General features: G+C 39.0%; 1 protein-coding gene across 1 annotated transcript in view; it reads right to left on the bottom strand.

Annotated features, from left to right (window-relative positions):
* Positions 1-20850, bottom strand: part of LOC124282195 (ankyrin repeat domain-containing protein 26-like) — an 895780-nt gene that overhangs the window by 856009 nt on the left and 18921 nt on the right. The window contains exons 3-4 of the mRNA XM_046718159.1: positions 14527-14700; positions 941-1047 (exon numbers count right to left, since the gene is read on the bottom strand). Of these exons, the coding sequence (XP_046574115.1) occupies positions 941-1047; positions 14527-14700 (281 nt within the window). The remainder of the gene's footprint in view (positions 1-940; positions 1048-14526; positions 14701-20850) is intronic.

The following is a 20850-nucleotide window of genomic DNA, read 5'->3' as shown; positions in this document are numbered from 1 at the left end:
AAAAAAGGTGACTTCTAAAAATATTTTATGCACTGTGACTTACCATTGATACCATTAGATTGTCATCACTTTTCAGGCACATATTCAAATAATAAACTACTACATGCATAACACATAAAAAGGCATTATACTGAATCTGATAAACAAACATACTTTACAAATGACTTTCACTCAAAACAAAACCTATTCAGATTGCAGCCTTGCCACCAGGATGACCATCTATAAGTTTCATGGACATACAGTAAAATTACCTGAGTTGAACAGTCTTGAAGCATTATCTAAATAAACATTTTTTTTAGGCTCTGACCTTAACTACTGATATGACTGGTCAAAGAGCCATGTGGTCTTTGTAAGTACAGAAGCAGCAAAACAAAAAACATAAAACAGCATTTACTCTGAGCAACTTCCATACCTCCCTTAAAGCTGATATTCAGTCATAATGATATGTGTGTCAGTCAATGTTCGAAATAATCGCCGGCCCGGAGGCCCAGCGCTGGTTATAGTTTTGGGACGTCAGTTTCAAATATGTGCAGGCCCTTGTGGCCTTCAGTAAATTATATGTCTTTTTTTCAACTGGAATCTTTCCCTTTTTTTTTCTTTTTTTCTTTATTAACGTTTGGGAATCATCCATGTTCCATCTTGTTACGATAACTTAGTTTCACTTCCTGGTAGTTCAGCGCTTTGCGCATAGGAATGTCAACACCAGTCTTTAACAAATAAATACGTCTCTCTGCGCCACAGGTTTCGCTAATTGATTTTGTAGAAACAGTGTGAAACTGTGTACAGAGTAGTCTTTTTGGTTTTTATTGGTTTGACTTTAACAAAATGGGCCTGCAGATTTTATTTTGGGACTGTTGGCCAACTGGCAAATTAAAGTATTGCAAACACTGGTGTCAGTTTGTAAATAGATGTTATAATAACTTATATTCAGTTATCTCACCGGCCACAGCTGTCTTCACTGTCAACATAAGCCCCTTGACTGAGCAGCAGATGACATAGATCCTCTCTTTTCCCCATGACAGAGTTGTGCAAAGGGGATAAACCCTCCTGTAGAAATGAAAATTAGAATTACTCACGAGTGCCAAAGCTAATGTGTTTCAACATGTATGCATACATGACGCCATATATGACAGAATTAATTTGAAGGTCAGGAACAAAGCTGTTTTGGGCATTCTTTGCCACCCTGAAGACAAGGAAGTATTGTATGTGCAGTCACATGTGATGTATATTGCTCTGGGCTGAAGGTTTACTCTCATAACATAATATATATGGCGAGGGTCATGATACATCGATGTATCGCCACCAGAGACAATATATCCCCATACTAAAATACTACCTATTGCATTAGGAATAGAAAGGGAGTCTCTTTGAAATTCTTCTGAAGTTTAATAACAAACTAAACCTTACAGGAATTTGTTTGTGTCTGCTATATTTGTAACATGAACGAAGGAGTTGGTGTATAAGTGAAAGAGTGTGAACATATTTCAAACTCTGAGAATTGTAGAATAGATGTGCAGTGACACAATCATCTATGTTGGTCTGGGATGATGTTATAATACTGAAGTAAGCTGCTGTATGTGCAGTGACACGATTATCTATGTTGGTCTGGGATGATGTTATAATACTGAAGTAAGCTGCTGTATGTGCAGTGACACGATTATCTATGTTGGTCTGGGATGATGTTATAATACTGAAGTAAGCTGCTGTATGTGCAGTGACACGATTATCTATGTTGGTCTGGGATGATGTTATAATACTGAAGTAAGCTGCTGTATGTGCAGTGACACGATTATCTATGCTGGGATGATGTTATAATACTGAAGTAAGCTGCTGTATGTGCAGTGACACGATTATCTATGTTGGTCTGGGATGATGTTATAATACTGAAGTAAGCTGCTGTATGTGCAGTGACTGCTGATTATCTATGTTGGTCTGGGATGATGTTATAATACTGAAGTAAGCTGCTGTATGTGCAGTGACACGATTATCTATGTTGGTCTGGGATGATGTTATAATACTGAAGTAAGCTGCTGTATGTGCAGTGACACGATTATCTATGTTGGTCTGGGATGATGTTATAATACTGAAGTAAGCTGCTGTATGTGCAGTGACACGATTATCTATGTTGGTCTGGGATGATGTTATAATACTGAAGTAAGCTGCTGTATATGCAGTGACACGATTATCTATGTTGGTCTGGGATGATGTTATAATACTGAAGTAAGCTGCTGTATATGCAGTGACACGATTATCTATGTTGGTCTGGGATGATGTTATAATACTGAAGTAAGCTGCTGTATGTGCAGTGACACGATTATCTATGTTGGTCTGGGATGATGTTATAATACTGAAGTAAGCTGCTGTATATGCAGTGACACGATTATCTATGTTGGTCTGGGATGATGTTATAATACTGAAGTAAGCTGCTGTATATGCAGTGACACGATTATCTATGTTGGTCTGGGATGATGTTATAATACTGAAGTAAGCTGCTGTATGTGCAGTGACACGATTATCTATGTTGGTCTGGGATGATGTTATAATACTGAAGTAAGCTGCTGTATGTGCAGTGACACGATTATCTATGTTGGTCTGGGATGATGTTATAATACTGAAGTAAGTTGCTGTATGTGCAGTGACACGATTATCTATGTTGGTCTGGGATGATGTTATAATACTGAAGTAAGCTGCTGTATGTGCAGTGACACGATTATCTATGTTGGTCTGGGATGATGTTATAATACTGAAGTAAGCTGCTGTATGTGCAGTGACACGATTATCTATGTTGGTCTGGGATGATGTTATAATACTGAAGTAAGTTGCTGTATGTGCAGTGACACGATTATCTATGTTGGTCTGGGATGATGTTATAATACTGAAGTAAGCTGCTGTATGTGCAGTGACACGATTATCTATGTTGGTCTGGGATGATGTTATAATACTGAAGTAAGCTGCTGTATATGCAGTGACACGATTATCTATGTTGGTCTGGGATGATGTTATAATACTGAAGTAAGCTGCTGTATGTGCAGTGACACGATTATCTATGTTGGTCTGGGATGATGTTATAATACTGAAGTAAGCTGCTGTATGTGCAGTGACACGATTATCTATGTTGGTCTGGGATGATGTTATAATACTGAAGTAAGTTGCTGTATGTGCAGTGACACGATTATCTATGTTGGTCTGGGATGATGTTATAATACTGAAGTAAGCTGCTGTATGTGCAGTGACACGATTATCTATGTTGGTCTGGGATGATGTTATAATACTGAAGTAAGCTGCTGTATGTGCAGTGACACGATTATCTATGTTGGTCTGGGATGATGTTATAATACGATGTTACCTGCTGTATGTGACGGCTGCTATTATACATACAGTGTTTAGGTCCTAATACTGTATATATGCAGCGTGTATGCATGTTATTGTCAATATGAAAATACTTACTTGGTGTGATAAAGTGAAGCAGCTGTATAAATACTTAAGTATATCTGTGTTAGTGACAATAAAGAGCCATTATTATTTTATTCAGTGTCCTAGGTATAAAGATTAACAAATATATGAGGTTTAAATGTTCATGTAGATATGTAATAGATCACACTGTATACTGTAAGCAATCCGATTAGTGGCTGTTTGCAGTCGTGTTATGGGAACAGGGTTCCAGAGTATTTTCTGGAAGAAACCATATGACATATGTTAAATTCACTGATAAAGTGCCAGTTAATTCGGAAACTATTTTCCAATTTTGGACTTATGTTAATACATAAATGTTTAGGTTGGTTTTGGTCATGCTAACTTGATAATGCTGGAGAGTCCACATTGAAGCCTTGCTATTTATGCACAAAAACTAGAAGTGGTCATCCATAGAACTGAACCTTTTTATGTTGTTGTTTTGAACCTATTATTTAACAAAATGTAGCACATTTACATTGAAATTCAGATTGTGCTTCATGATGCATTGCTTCAGTTTTTTACGGGGTTTTTTAACGGATTTCTTGCATACCACATAACAAAACTATTGTGAAAATATAGTTGCAGGCAACGATGAGGTCTCCTTGGCTTTAGTTCTATCTATTGTATCTGAGGGCTAGATATCATCGTCGGAGCCAGAACACGTGTTTTGACAGAGGAGCGGATCTTCCAAATACAGCCGGGGTCGCGGGGGGTCATGTACCTTTTAAGAAGTTCCGGAGAAGAAATAGTTCCCTCTTTAAAAGGCTGTATTTCAGTTGTTCTTGGGTCTACGGTCAAAACAATTAGTGTTCTGGAATCACCAACACATAATCTACTAAACTGGCAGAATTTGCACATTTTGGGAGCAAACTACTCAAAAAAGTGCTGAAAAACATGGCCAAAAACTGAAAACAAAATAACTGCCAAACGGTACGTTTTAGCGACTTGACCCGTCCAGGCAAAATTGTTGGGAATTCGATTGTGCACCTGTACAAGAAATTTGGAAGTGTTGGAACAATTAGTTCTTGATATATTTGCTGTCAAACGTTGAAATTTTGGAATTAATTTTGAATTATTTCCCTTTTGCTATTGGGCCAAGAGCCTAGAGATTTTTAAGGGGAATATCTACACCTTTGTGCGCATCAGTGTGATTTTTTGTAAGCGATTCAGAGCATTGGTTTAGGAGTTATGTTTGGTACAAAAATCGGCGGAATAATAATAAATAATTCCTCTCTGTCAACCTGTCAAAAAAAGAAGAGAAAAATGAAAGAGAACTTTTCACTTCTTAAAATTTCATTTCCATCACTAAGTCACCTACTTAAGAATGAAAATCTCATTAATTGCCAAAACTCTGATGACACTGTCACAGTTACAGCTAATTGATGCCCAGAGTTGGTTTTGTACTTTCACCTTTTTCATATTCTATATTACCTTCCATATATTTCTCTTCCCTAAAAATGTTATCACTATTACATGTTCTTATACAACAACCATTCAGTGTCTTGTGTTGGATTTTACAGTAGTTCACTGAATAAAATGTTTGAGCCATGTAATTTCATATGGTTGTTTATATTTCTTTAAAAAATCCAATTAACTCTTTAGGAAACTCATGATTACTTTTCTTTGCATTCATTTTTTTTGTATGAGATTATTGGGTGGGGAACATTTGATGCACTGGGTCAAGATCACAATTGGTATAATATATGTTTTTTTCATGTTTGAGGTGGGATGAGGACGTGCAAGCTGGGGCAGTGATGTAAGGAGTGAACGATTGTGTTGTGCATATGTGGAATGAGAGACCATTGTATGTCTGGGAAGTAAGCTTGGGATCAATCAAGTCAGGTATAAGCTGGGGGGTATATAAGGACTCATTTGAATGGTGAGGGTTTCCAAGCAGTTGGAAGTTGTATGTAAGTGGCAGGTTTTCTGTTTTTACTGTATATTTGACTAGTGTGAGTATTATAATTGTATGCTAGTTATGGTTTAATTAGAATATGTCAATGAATTGTTTATATATATACATAATATATATTTAGAATGAATGCTATTTCACCTTAAAGTATGTAACCCTAACTCTCCTTAGTTCAGGTGATATTGTGTTTAATATTATTGATGAAGTTAATAATATGATGACACTGTAGTTGATATACAATCATGTTATGATGTCACTAAGGTAGTATAGTGGCGTAATGATAATATGCAGTCATCAGGTTGTGTGTAATCTATTGTGGTAAAACTGTGTTTGTGGTAGTAAGGCAAGTATCAGTAAAACACTCCTGTAAATATATCCTGTATATGTGAAATATGTGTATATGCAGATGTCCATTTAGTATGGGTAAAGTCACAGAGTACATCCAGTGTCCGAGATAGGTGACACATCCCATAAGGCTGTCCCAACTGATTGACAGGGATCGAACCCGACATTTTTGTGTTTGTACTGTGACATCTCGGCTGTCTGGGGGATTTGTCCCCACTGATTTTTAACATTCCTTATGATGTGTATAGTATTATTTTCTGAACTGTTTTGTGTGTTTTTTTAAAACATTTGTAATGTTATGATATTTCAAGAGTTCATGTGAATGGTGGGGTACGATGTGCGTGATATTGGGTGAATAGGGGAAGAGAGAATGTGTGAAGGGTGATGTGTTAGAATGAGGTTGTGAGTGATAGCATGTATGCATCATTGTAAGCAAGGAAGGGTTAGCCAATGAAGTATATTTAGTGGGGTTTGTGACTATTCTAGTAGGTGACACACTGCATCTGTGTATGCTTGTGTCTTAATTGTTGGCTTAGATGAAGGGTCCCACGCAACTTAATCTGATATCTGAGGAGACAAATTGTCCAGAATATTCTATTATTTCAGCAAGGACCTTCAAGGGAAGAGAAATTGGCTTGGAGACTTAATAAGGCCTTTTTTTTAATTAATTGGTTTACAGATTTAAAAAAATAATTATTAGGTCAATAGGGAAGGAAAAAAAAAGGGGGAATATTGAAATGTTATTCGCACACTTGAGTATATCGTGGTGTTATGAGTTCTGTCGGTTTGTGTGATTTTCTTTTGTAAAATATAACATAGTTTCAGGGAATATTTGAAAGGTATTATTTGCTATTTTTTCTTTTTCTTAATTTTTTTAACATACTTTGTTTTTTATCATGTCGTCGGCATATAATGGCAAAAATAAAAATGTAAAAACAATTTTTTATTGTTTTCCCACTTTCTTCAAATTTCAGGTCGGCGGTTCATAAACCAAGTAATAAAACAAATAATGCCTAAGACCCTTAATGTGACAATTTTGATCTCAAAGGGTGTATTTATGCTTACAATGAGCCACAGGAAAGGAATCTACGAGTTAGGAATTTTCATAATCACTGGCTCTCATGGACTTTTGTGATTTTATTTGATGACTGGCTCTTGAGTTCTTAAGCTTTCTGTAAACCATGTAGGACCAGTCGACTGGTTCTCTAATGTACATGCTACATGCTTCACTTGTTGGGAATGTCCAAATAATTGAGGTTAGTGTAGTTTGTTTCAGAAGGTTTTATAAAATGTATAAATTTGAATACAAATGGCTGTATTGCATTATACATGTACTTTGTAATGATAGTTTTAATGTTCAGGCAGTTTTGAAACTTTCAAGTGTTTAGTTGTGTGCAAATAACTGTATCATTTATTGCAATAACTGTTATATTGAATATACTGTAGGAGTGATGGGATTAATAATAGATGGTGACCAGGTCATCTTTACCTGCATGTAAAAACATGTGTTTCAGCCCATAGTTGGTAATTATAAGTGCTGTATATTTCACTCATTCAATTTATTAATATGGTAAAGTCAGTATAAAAGACATTTTGTTAATATTTAAGTTGTGATTTTTCAGTCACTTGCCATCAGCCTTTTGTTCATGTTTTGTTTGTTGTAATGTTAATTTGATATTAGGTTGTGTTGTATGTTCTATACCAGTATCATTTGTAACCAACTAAACACATGGGCATTAATCAAGCACCAGACTCTTTTCTATATGGAAACACTACATGTAGTTGTATATGAATTGAAAACCAAATTCTGCATATCACGATGGTAACTGTAAAACAAAAACAAAACTGAAATTGAAACTTAGTAACAATTTACTTGCAATAATACGTAAATATCCACAATGTCGGAAAGTATGGTCACCACGACTGTCACCAATCTGATTGTCACACAGTTCTCAAATAATGATTGTTGTGATTGTATGAACTACCACTAGCAACCACATCAGTACCTCATGTAGATATCTACCGGTACCAGTCTACTCATACTGACAATCAAGTGCTGAATTCTCAGCATCAGAATCCTGTGCCATTTCTCATGTAATGCCTGTGTTAATTCATGCAATTTACAACAGTAGGATTTCTACTACTCTAGCTTGTACTTTGTGTTCAAGGTTGTCCGAAAGATGTTCGATGGGGTTTATATCAGGGCTTCTTGTGGACCATGTGAATGTTTTGATGGTGCTGTTCTGCAAATGGGTGATGACAGCTCAAAACGGTGAGTTCAGTCATTGTCATCCATGAATATAGGACGATTGGCAAGGGCATGGATATATAAAAATGTGACATGACGGTGGTATCTAGTACAGTTCATAAGGTGTCCCAGGTACTGTAATGAGATCCAAGGAGATCATCTCCTGGTGATATGCCTTGTAACAAGGTCTCCATATGTTACAACTGCCATCAGTTCACATTTTCATCAGACCAATGAATGCTACAGTATGTCCTGAAGTTGCCATTTTATTGGAGCCTGCAGCACACAAGACATTGCTGCTTAATAATCAATTCTGCATAGCGAGTCATCAGCAGAATATGGTTCTTGACACATGAAGGCATTGGTCCCACAAACCATGGTCACTCAGTTGTAAGCATCATCATCATAACATCACTAGAATTTCCTTCCAACAAAATATCAGCACCCAGTCAAGATAATCAAAAACTCTGTTCCAATAAAACACACCTTACCTATTGTCTGTTTGCTGCAAAATCAAACCATTGAAATGGCAAATAAATATACAGTGAAACCTATCTAAACCCGGCACCCCACGGGACCGAAATAAAATGCCGGTTTAGACAGGGTGCCGAATTAGACAGTGATGATCATTTTCCAACATGGCTGCCATTTACACTCGTCAATCTCTTTATCTCTATAATGCCTTTGATGTTTTGTAATTGTGCAACATATTAAAACAATGTTGATGACAGATAATTATTCTTTATTCAGCACTAAACAATGTACAAATAAGAAGTACAAATCAACAATTTGGCAAGAAAAAGTCAGACATTTTGGCTTGACAACTCTCACTGGTCTTGTCAATTGCAATGTTTTCAGCAATTGCTTCAAGGTGTTTTTAAGTTTTAGGTAGGGAAGCAGCCTTGCTTCTTGAGTTGCTGCTTAGTGTTTATAAAGCATAGCTGCAGTAATCCTACGAGCATTTGATTCACCGCGCAATCACTACTTCCTGATCATCTAGAGTGCCAAGAGGATTAATTAGTGTCTTGGATTATGGGTCCTTAATTGGACTGCTCATACCCATGCCGGTTTAGACAGTGTTAATAACAGTTAAAATTGCTTGTTGGGACTACAAAATCATGCCGGAATATGGAATAGACAGGTGCCGGATTAGACAATGTTTTAATGATCATAATATCGGTGTAAAATGGCGGGACCAAAATTTTATGCTGGTTTTAACAGTGTGCCGGATTAGACAGGTGCTGGCAGGTTTCACTGTACATTAGAGAGCGATAAATCATCTTAAATGGTATGAAAGTTGATCATTTGTCCATACCAACCTGTCACTACAATTTTAGACATTGTTGAAAAACTTTCCCCCTTCTTCATGCCAAACAATCATATAAATGTTGGGTGTTTTATTGACTGTTGTAACAAGGGGCTATAAACAGCTAATGGGTATCGAGGAACACAGGGAAAGACTCAAAACTTCTAGTCTGAAATATGTTTGTCACTGTAAACCGTCTTTTTCACAATATGAAGCTTTGATTTCGGTCTCAACTCTGTCCTGCCATATAGCTGGAATATTGCTGAGTGCGGCGTAAAACTAAAACTAAACTTTGTCATTGCACTTGGCCCAAGTGATCTTACCAATCTTGTCTAAACTATTTCTGACTAGTTTCTCTACATCGGATAATTTGTATGTTGTATTGCCTTAGACAACATCGCCTTTTACAATGTCCCAGACAAGTTCAGGTCATACTGATAAGGTGGTAGTCTCAGGACCTCGTGTCCATGTGATTGTAGGGCAATGTCCACCTTGTACACAGGCTTTGTTTTGTTGGCCTTCACTATGTCATACAACATAGGTTTGGTACTCTTAGTGGGAAATGGAACATCACGTGACTCCATCCAACATATCATGTTGTCCTTCCTGGAATTTGATGTTGGTGCCCTTGTGTTTTGGTCTTGTGAACTGTGATAGGGAGCATTGTCAATAAGGATCTGCCATTTTGGAGGTAGAACTTGAAGAAACATTTTTTCCACCCATTCCAGAAAGACTTGACTTTTCATTTCGTTATAATCAAAGCACATCCAGGAGGAAATCCTGCATGCAGAAGGATCAGTCTCTCACCTCTACCTAAAGGTAGTTTACGAGAGGTTTCACATCTGATAAACACCACTGATGTTGCACAGTATGGCATGCATTGACCCATGTTTCATCAAGGTGAATCACCTCATGTACCTGTTTCTGCTTCATGAGTGTGGTTCACAGATAATTGTTGCTCAGAGACACTACTACATTTTACGTTGAGAAAGGATGTTCCCCCTTCCTCTTCCAACTTACGATAATCATAAACATGAAATATAAGGGTTTTCAAACTACCTGTGAATTCCATCATGTACCGTACTATAATGATGGATTGAGCTCATTCTGTACATTTTATTAATTATCTGCATTTATAATTATCTGAATAGCAACATAAAGAACATTCCTAACATTGCTTTGAAAACATATTACAGATTCCATTTGTATACTTGTATAAATAAGTACAGAAAGATACGCTCCTAATGTGGACATTTCTTTTGACAGGCCTATATTACAAAAACGACAGTTGTGGGTTGGCAAAACACTTGTGATTGTCATGTGCGAATGGTGGCCTGGTCTACATACACCCTTGATTCAACAGTCATCAATACACCCAACATTTACATGGTCGTTTGGCATAAAGAAGGGAAAAAGTCGTTTATCAATGTCTGAAATTATAGTGATGGGTTGGTATGGAAAACTAACTAACTTTCATGCCATTTAAGATGATATGTCACTTTCCAATGTATATTTATTTGTCATTTCAACGGTATGATATTGCAGCAAACAGACTATAACCAAAAGTCTCAGATCACTAGAACAAAAACATGAAAAGAATTAAAAAATATCTGTTAATACCAAGTTGATGGTTCAAATTGTCTATAAATACTGCAATCAACAAAAAGATGCACAGCAGCCTCCATATTATTTATGAAACGATTGTGGATTTTGCTTTGGATTTGAATTGGACTATGGATCGATTCATTGGTCTGCCAAAGTCTGAAACTCCATGATTCCAGCCTAGTTCACAAAGAGTGAAACTGGAATTACAGTGAAACCTGCCAACACCCACACCTGTCTAATCCGGCACACTGTCAAACCCGGCATAAAATTTTGGTCCCGCCATTTTACAACGATATTATTATCATTAAAACAGTCTAATCCGGCACCTGTCTATTCTGTATTCTGGCACAACTTTCCGGTCCCAACAAGCAATTTTAACTGAAATTAACACTGTCTAAACCGGCATTAGTATGAGCAGTCCAATCAAGGACCCATAATTAAATACACTTATAAATCCTCATGGCACGCAAGATAACCAGAAAGTAACCGCTCTAAGCCGGCATGGGTATGAGCAGTCCAATCAGTAGGATTACTGCGTTTATGCTTTATAAACACTAGGGGATTGCATTAACTGTTTTCAAGAGAGTGACATATGTAATAGGCAATGGTTTTATTGACTCGTCAGTCACTTTCTGTGTCATGATGGCTAGACCAGCTAAGTGGGCACGTTTGGAGTTTACACTTGTTAAAAAAATTCAGCTTATCAATGATTCTGATACTCTTGTTCGGCCCTCTCAGAAAGAACTTGCAGTTAAATATCAAATTGGCAGGCAAACTGTTTCGGACATTTTGAAAAAGCGTATATTGATCGAATTTGAAGAAAACAATACTTCACAGACAAAACGAGTGTAAATGGCAGCCAAGTTGCAAAATCATCGTCACTGTCTAATCTGGCACCTTGTCTAAACAGGCATTATATTTCAGTCCCATGGGGTGCCGGTTTAGACAGGTTTCACTGTATATAGGATCAGCTTTTCCTCCACCCTCGATCTCAATTCCTGGCAGCAGATGGAATATCTCCTGCAGGTATAATCTTCTTTATTGGAGCCAATTCAGCCTCATAACTTTACACATCACTTGCCTCCTTACTGTCCCCATGTTGGGTTGGAGGTTGACATAAACCCTGTCCTCAGTGAGGACAACTTTACCCTGTCCATCAGCGCCGTGAGATCATCAGTGAGGACAACATTACCCTGTCCATCAGCGCCGTGAGATCATCAGTGAGGACAACTTTACCCTGTCCATCAGCGCCGTGAGATCATCAGGGAGGACACCAGGATCCTGTCCATCAGGCCCGTGAGATCATCAGGGAGGACAACATTACCCTGTCCATCAGCGCCGTGAGATCATCAGTGAGGACACCAGGATCCTGTCCATCAGCGCCGTGAGATCATCAGGGAGGACAACATTACCCTGTCCATCAGGCCCGTGAGATCATCAGGGAGGACAACATTACCCTGTCCATCAGGCCCGTGACATCATCAGGGAGGACAACAGGATCCTGTCCATTAGGGCCGTGAGATCATCAGTGAGGACAACTTTACCCTGTCCATCAGCGCCGTGAGATCATCAGTGAGGACAACTTTACCCTGTCCATCAGCCCGTGAGATCATCAGTGAGGACAACTTTACCCTGTCCATCAGGCCCGTGAGATCATCAGTGAGGACAACATTACCCTGTCCATCAGCGCCATGAGATCATCAGTGAGGACAACTTTACCCTGTCCATCAGGCCCGTGAGATCATCAGTGAGGACAACATTACCCTGTCTATCAGCGCCGTGATATCATCAGTGAGGACAACTTTACCCTGTCCATCAGGCCCGTGAGATCATCAGTGAGGACAACTTTACCCTGTCCATCAGCGCCGTGAGATCATCAGTGAGGACAGCTTTACCCTGTCCATCAGGCCTGTGAGATCATCAGGGAGGACAACTTTACCCTGTCCATCAGGCCCGTGAGATCATCAGTGAGGACAACATTACCCTGTCCATCAGCGCCTTGAGATCATCAGTGAGGACAGCTTTACCCTGTCCATCAGGCCCGTGAGATCATCAGTGAGGACAACATTACCCTGTCCATCAGCGCCTTGAGATCATCAGTGAGGACAACTTTACCCTGTCCATCAGCGCCGTGAGATCATCAGTGAGGACAGCTTTACCCTGTCCATCAGGCCTGTGAGATCATCAGTGAGGACAGCTTTACCCTGTCCATCAGGCCCGTGAGATCATCAGGGAGGACAGCTTTACCCTGTCCATCAGCGCCGTGAGATCATCAGTGAGGACAGCTTTACCCTGTCCATCAGGCCTGTGAGATCATCAGTGAGGACAGCTTTACCCTGTCCATCAGGCCCGTGAGATCATCAGGGAGGACAGCTTTACCCTGTCCATCAGCGCCGTGAGATCATCAGTGAGGACAGCTTTACCCTGTCCATCAGGCCTGTGAGATCATCAGGGAGGACAACAGGATCCTGTCCATCAGCGCCGTGAGATCATCAGGGAGGACAGCTTTACCCTGTCCATCAGGCCTGTGAGATCATCAGGGAGGACAACAGGATCCTGTCCATCAGCGCCGTGAGATCATCAGGGAGGACAGCTTTACCCTGTCCATCAGGCCTGTGAGATCATCAGGGAGGACAACAGGATCCTGTCCATCATGGCTGACATGGAAGCAGTCACAGATGCTTGCATGGCTCCCTACTGAGATCTTACCAACTGCACAAGGACGCTGTTGGAGATTAGCGGGGCTGGTGTTTGGGCCTTCTTATTGGCTGATGAAGATGACTTTCCAATTGATCTACTCTTCCTCAACAATGATAAAGATAGGGCACAGGGAACATTTCTGTGCACTGACAGCAAGTTGAGAGTTAATGCTCCCAAAATTCAATCAACTAAATTATACTCACTTGATTAATCCTTCTCTTAAACCAGATTAGTACTGCATGTTAGGATCTATTAACTTTATGAGCCACACAGTGATTACACCACTCAAAAAAAGTGTGCTGGATGTTTTAGCCTGATCCCCAAAAATACAGGAAAGAGTGAGTGAGCGAGTGAGCATTGTTTTATGCCACTTTTAGCAATATTCCAGCAATATCACTGCGGGGGACACCAGAAATGGGCTTCACACATTATAGTACCCATGTGGGGAATCGAACCCGGGTCTTTGGCATGACGAGCCAATGCTTTAACCACTATGCTACCCCACCGCCCTATACAGGAAAGAAGTGATAGTTTCCCACCTTATGTGTGTGCAGATGAACTGGGCAGGGGATTTGGTTTGTTTTAAAATTAATATGGCTGGTAGTAAAGAGGACATTGGTTAAGCAATTTCCTAATTTCAGATTTTCATAGTTGGAAAACAACCAAAATACAGAATTTATATCTATGATGTATTTTAGACAAAACCTTTAATCACTCCCATTTGCATATTTCTGCAAAAAGTATATATTTTAATAAATTGTTTGTTACAAAGTGGACTTTCAGTAAGATGTGGCAAATGTCATTGTTGAGCTATGCAGTAGTTATCTAGGATAAGCATACAACACTTTGATCATTTGTCAGGGCAAATACCAAAGAAACAGTAAGATTGCATATCTACTGTAAACACAATAAATATTAACACACATTTACCATCATTTGGAACTAATATTTCCTCACCTTATTTTTGGTATTGATTTTTGCATGTTTCTTCAGCAGCATGGTTACAAGTTGAGGAGTGGCATCAAGACATGCCATGTGAAGACATGTATTTCCTTCTTTGTCCACTGCATCCACATCTGCATGGCTGTCTAGAAGTAGTTGCACACAGTCAGCAAAACCACCTTCCACTGCCTGACAAGGAAAAACTATTTATAAGACAAGGCAGGAATGAAGCAAGCATTAGGTATTACAGTATTTCACGTTTACCATGGTATGTCAACTTGATGTAGGAAGAACATCTGTGACATTTATCACCAAGAAATGCACTCAATAGCTTCAACACTTGTCAAAGACAGCCACCTAAAAAAGAGGCTGTCAACGATGAAATTAAACTATTTTCTGTGTAAAGAGTGAGTTGTTTGTGTACCCTGCTGACATCTTCCATTGAAAAGTGCACACTGTTTGTCCGACTTGATGTTTTCAAATAAAATTAAATAAAAACATTGTAACTTTGTTTGTTTTCATTTATGATTGTTAATGTAAATAAAAATAACTGTAAAATCACACAAAAAATAAAATACAATATTCATTTGTGAAAGTAGCCATGCTATATTGTTGGTGCTAATGTCAGTTTGACGGAATTCATCCTCCATATTTCATTGACCTCTGACTTTGTATTATAAATCAAGTAATTAATTTTAACATTTTATTCTTGTTACCATTGTTATTTGTGTACATGGTATGTGATTAAAAAATAATAGATTTTCAACAAGAGTTAGTCCCATGGAAACCGTGAAAAATGAAAATGTCATAAATCTGCAAATAGCAATAGGAACCACTTTGGGATCTGCCTAACTTATCTGCCAAGTTTTGCTGAAAGATATGAAGATTTAGCGTTGTGCTCCGGAAATGAAACCCACCACTACCTTTAAGACTAAGTCTAAAACGTTTCCATGGAAACCGAGAAAAATATAAATGACAAAAATCTGTACATAGCAAAAGGCACCACCTTAGGTTCTGTTTGATATATCTACCAAATTTTGTTGAAAAATATTCAGCTGTTTTTGAGTTATGCTCCAGAAACAAAATGACGGACAAGGCGTCGACTATAAAAACCAAACATGCTTATGAGATATCACAATTTAACGTTAATTTGTATGCAAATATTTGGTTTATGTTCTGTCAAACATGCTGACGTTATCAACGACATGATTATATACGTAAACAAAACCTTGTAATATATTGAAATATAGATTGGTTTGTATTTAACAAGTGCACCTGTACCCTCATATTTTTCATCATAAATAAGTTCTCTCTGCTGTGATTAAAAAAAGTGAAAGTTGATGTAATTTTAGTTATCGCAACAATCGTGGGATTGTCAGCGGTCCTTTCCTTCCTGCCGAAAACACTATTTGTCGCTAGATGTCCCTCTTTATCGTCTGCAAACACAATAGCATCGGACGAGTACTGCGAAAATGGTCTCACAGGTAAGATTTTTTAATATAATCTTTTTCTGTCAAAAAATGTTACATTGCAAATAGCAACATGACTTTTCATAAGATCGATGAATCGTTGATGTTCATTTATGAAATGTTTCTTGATATTGCTAAATGCTGGAAAATGGTGCATTCTGAACCGTCATGTCAACAATCGTAGTCGATTTTTCTTGAATTGAAATAAATGTGTTGCTAGCGCCATTTGTGGACGGAAACGAAATTGCGAACGTCATTTTTCTGACAGATATCTTGATGCGAACATAAGAAATTTGACCGATACCCTGATGTGAATGTAAATATTTTGACGGAAGTCTCATCTAAATTTGGAATTCTGTTTATATCTGTAAAAGAATGAAGCTAATTGTGATTGTTATGCTGTTATATTGGGATCAATATTTAGAAGATAAATAACGTGTTCGGTTTTTTAAATTACATTTAGCGGTCTTAAATCAAATATAAAGGACCGCAAAATTGTAAACAGAGTAGCTTTATCTTCATTCTAGCACGACTGATAAGCGTTCTAAAACCGAACTGTTTGGTGCGCATGAACACAAGGCGTGAAGGGGCCTTTTTCCTGGAAATCGCTTGGAATCGTCCCATTGAGGGAGAGGTTGTGTAATGAACATAAGACATTTTCAACAACATAAATGCTATATTTCAGGAACCAGCATGCTTTTATTTGTAGCAAGTAGCATACATAAATATAAAAAAGTACAGTTTAAAGTACTGTGAGCAAGTACAATTATTTGATTTTTCTCAAGCGAATATATTACTAATCTCCCCTACTGTATGACAATCGATTCGCCCCAATTCAAGCCGTGAACTCGCTAAGTTTAGTCGCCGCTAACTTTATTCATGGAAATAATTGTTGATAACCACCCAACTATTCCCAATTTGGAAAAGACCTGATATGCCACGTTTTATGGATGATACATGGACAGTAGAAGTGGAAGGACTGGGCATTACCGCCGGGACTGAAGCGGTCAGGTTAAGACGTGTGGGCCGACTTGTGTTGTCAACGTCATGCCCGCTAGATCTGGACCCGGTTTGAATATACTGCCGCTTTTGCGCTGCTGACGGATTTTCCAGCTTCGTGGTTTCTTCACTGGGATTAGGGTCAAGAAATTCTTCTTCAAACCATTCCCTTTTTACTTCAAAAACAGCAAAGATGCTGCCGAGGTAGAAATTGCCGATGTCCGACATGTTTGTTTACAAACAATAGGGTCAACGAGTTCGTTGTATTCATATGCGGCGAATCAGTCATTTTAATTAGCGGTCTTAAACTGCCATTTAAGTACAGTTTTGATGAGCTCTCAGCCAATCAGAATCGAGTATCACACAATGTCGTGCTAGAATGTTTGTTCTAAGTAATTCATTAGCCTGGACACTAATTTCCCACATATAAACAAAAATTTGTAAAGTTAATCTCAAAATTCTTTTGAGGGCATATGTTCATTAAATGGAACAGCCACAATGCCTTAAAACAATGCTGTAGTATGTGGAGTTTGCTGGTAGATCGCGGGGAAACATGTGAACAGCTGATTGCTATTTCCGGCTCTTATATACGAGACAAATACACACAGTAATTCTAATCCCAGCATATAATACAATGCCTAGCAGAAACAAATCGGCACTGCAAATGTAAATATTCTTGACAAGCGATATTTAACTGGAAATTTGATGTTTTCACTGACAAGACCGTTTTGTCTTGTTCACTCACACGAAGCGATACGATGTTGTTTTCTTACCACCTGAAAATAGTTTGACGAAAGTGTTACCTGTAGATAATTCAACCCCGTTTTACAGGCTGTTTGTTATTGTCTTCAAAATTCAGCTTTTCTAAGGTAATATACCGTACTAAGAAAAATAGTAGCAAAATGTGTAGAGTACATGCAGCAATTTGCCATAAGTTAGCTATCACCTATGTGATGTCACAAACCCGGAAGTATATTTTGCTCTTATTATAATCGCTCGCCATAGATAAAATATTAGCAGCACTGCTAAGTGTAAGTTGGCATGGTTCCATGGTCAATAGGGCAATGTGCAGACTCTTTCAGTGTTGTCACAACCCCTAGTGTACAGTACACAACCCTGTGCACTTAAAAGAACCCACGAATCCGTAGGTATATGACCAGATGGTGGCCACATGAATACGTGCAAACACCCAGTTGCGGGTACAGCAACGTGCAGTGAACTTGGACAAAGTACTGTGACTATGTGTCCCAGTGCACCCAGCTGTGAATGGGTACCTCGTAAGGATGGGAATGCCACAATAACTCGGTGCGCCTAGTGGCTGCAAGAGTTTGTATGATCCCCAGGGAGTTGAGATTGACAATACGAAGTGCCGTTGAGATTGACATCCAGTGAACGAGGGAAAAACAAAGCGCCTTTGAGCAGCTGAGCGGAGCTGGATATCGGCGCTATACAAATGTATATATGATGATGATGATGAATAGAGGATGTAACGTGTACGCGAAACGGTCCCCCATTACGAGTACAAGTTACTACCTGAGAGGAGGTCGCTCTTTCGCGTGATTGCCTGATCACATACAGGGAAATTCTGCATGTCACACAAAAAAGCATCTAAAAGTGTTATTAATGAAAATAATTAAACTAACTTTGCTACAGTCATTGATAGATGCTTAAGCTATTGAATGACATGAGTGAAACCGTAAAAAGAGAAAATTAAATAGTCAAATTTTGACAAATATTTGCTTTAAAATTTAAGCAAAATCTGACAATATTTAACAGCATATTTTTCAGAAACTTACATTTAGTATTTTCTGAAATGTCATTCATCGTAGATTAAAAAAATATATGCAGCATTCGAGGCACACCAACGCACACCTGTTTGTTATTGTGTTGAAACATGTTTACTTTCTTCAAAACTGCGCATACAGTCTCGCGTAGAAGTGACTGGGGAAAAGCGAGTCATTAATGGGAGGTAACTGATGCCTGACAACATTGTTCAGTCAAAATATCCGTCTTGTGACTTGGACTGTCTGAAGCGTACGTAATATATATAGGGATATTTTTCTTGCATTACCCCAACAAAGAGGAAAAAATAATACATACAAAATCATGAAAAACAGTTTTTATATGGACTATATTATTTGGTGAAAGTAATTATCATTGGAAAACACGACTAAGAGAGGGTCACTTCTATCGATGTAAAAACAATGCGCCTGCGTAAGTGATGGTTGAACCTATGAACAGACAAAGCTTTCTGATGTTTGATTTGCGACTGACCACTTCATGATGAATCCACAGTGATGCTTAGCGCCACAAGAAAGACGACGTGGAGAACAAATGCTGTAACCACATCAGCCACTAACAATATGTGTCATGCACCACTGCCAAAGGTAGCTTTCCACCATGCCCCCAAACAGCCAAAACAATTCAAGAAAACTGTCATGGCTTACGAGAAACGGCCTCCAGGCCTAGAAAAATTACCATAACATATAACAGAAAACTACATGTATTTTATTTTGCTTTTATTCACCTCTAAATCAATATCATAATAAGAAGGCAACCACAATGATAACATAGTCATGGCAAAGTTTAGTTTTTGGTTGTACATGTATTATGTTGCACATCTAATATCTCAATAGAAGGACTGCCACAGAATGCTTTTCAAACCACTCTTCATTTGTTTGTCTCTGAACAATGCAATATATAGGCGGTAGTATCTCCAAGTCTTAGTATAAAACTAAGTGAAGTAGTTGTGTCAACCCATAAGCAAATAAAACATAAGGCAGACAATCAGTTCAGACATATATTCAGGAAATTACAGGGAAGCAGCAACCATGTGGTACTGTCCCCTATCTGCGTTGTTGGTCCGAAGGTAGTGGGAGGAGAAGACCGAGTCAGATTGCCAAAAGCACCCTTCCATAATGGCGTGGAGAGAACAGTTACTATGCAGAGCCATAGTAGAAGCTAACACCCGTGTCTCATGTGGATTGGAAGCTGTCGGGGGCGGTAGCCCAGCAAAGGTGTAAGCCCATAAGATGGAGGCCCTCATCCAGAAGGATAATGGGGTGTGAGACACTTCCGCCCTGGATATTAAGGATAACGGAATGAAGAGACGCTTGCGGAGACGTCGTCGATCTTTAGAAGCAGCAAGGAAAATCCTCAAAGCCCTAACAGGGCAAAGCTGCAGGTCTTCATTGTTGTGCGGCCCATGGTTCATGGACAACGGTGGGATGGTAAAAATACGATCAGGTTGTCCCGGCATCTGAATCTTCGCTACAAAATCCCAGCAGAGACTGAGGAAGACTTTGCCATGCTTCTTCCGTTCGAACTGGACTCTGTAAACATCCAAAACGTGGAGTTCAGAAATCTGAGCAGCTGTACCCATAGCCACAAGGAAGAAAGTTTTGAAGGAAATCTTCTCAAAATCCTTCTGATCTAGGTGTTCATAGTCCGTCGAGACCAAATGACGCAGCACCACAGATAAATCCCATGCAGGAGGTCTAAATTTCGTAGACTGATCAGCCAACTTGATGGACCGGAGCACATACTGAGGCTCAGGAACCGTAGAGACCTTAGAGCCTGTGGTGAGCCAAGACCAAGCCAAGACTGAGTTGATCGCAGCAAGGTAAGTGGCCAAAGTGGTACCCTTAAGCTTCCTAGACGACCACAAATGCTGAAGAAATTCAGCGACAATTTGAGGGGACGTAGAAATTGGAGATGTGATGCCTCTGGACTTGCAATATCCCTCAAAACACTTCCACTTCTCATCATAAAGTGAGCGGGAGGAAGTCCGTTGAGCAGAAGTAATGGCCATAGCCACTCTCCGAGAATACCCCTTGCCTATTAAGGACTTCTGCAGATGCGCCAAACGTGC

Source organism: Haliotis rubra, unplaced genomic scaffold, assembly GCF_003918875.1.
Source record: "Haliotis rubra isolate DU_JTF1 unplaced genomic scaffold, ASM391887v1 Scf295, whole genome shotgun sequence".
Lineage (NCBI taxonomy): Eukaryota > Metazoa > Mollusca > Gastropoda > Lepetellida > Haliotidae > Haliotis > Haliotis rubra.
The sequence above is the reverse complement of the archived record's forward strand: the minus strand, read 5'-3'. Positions and strand labels throughout refer to the sequence as shown.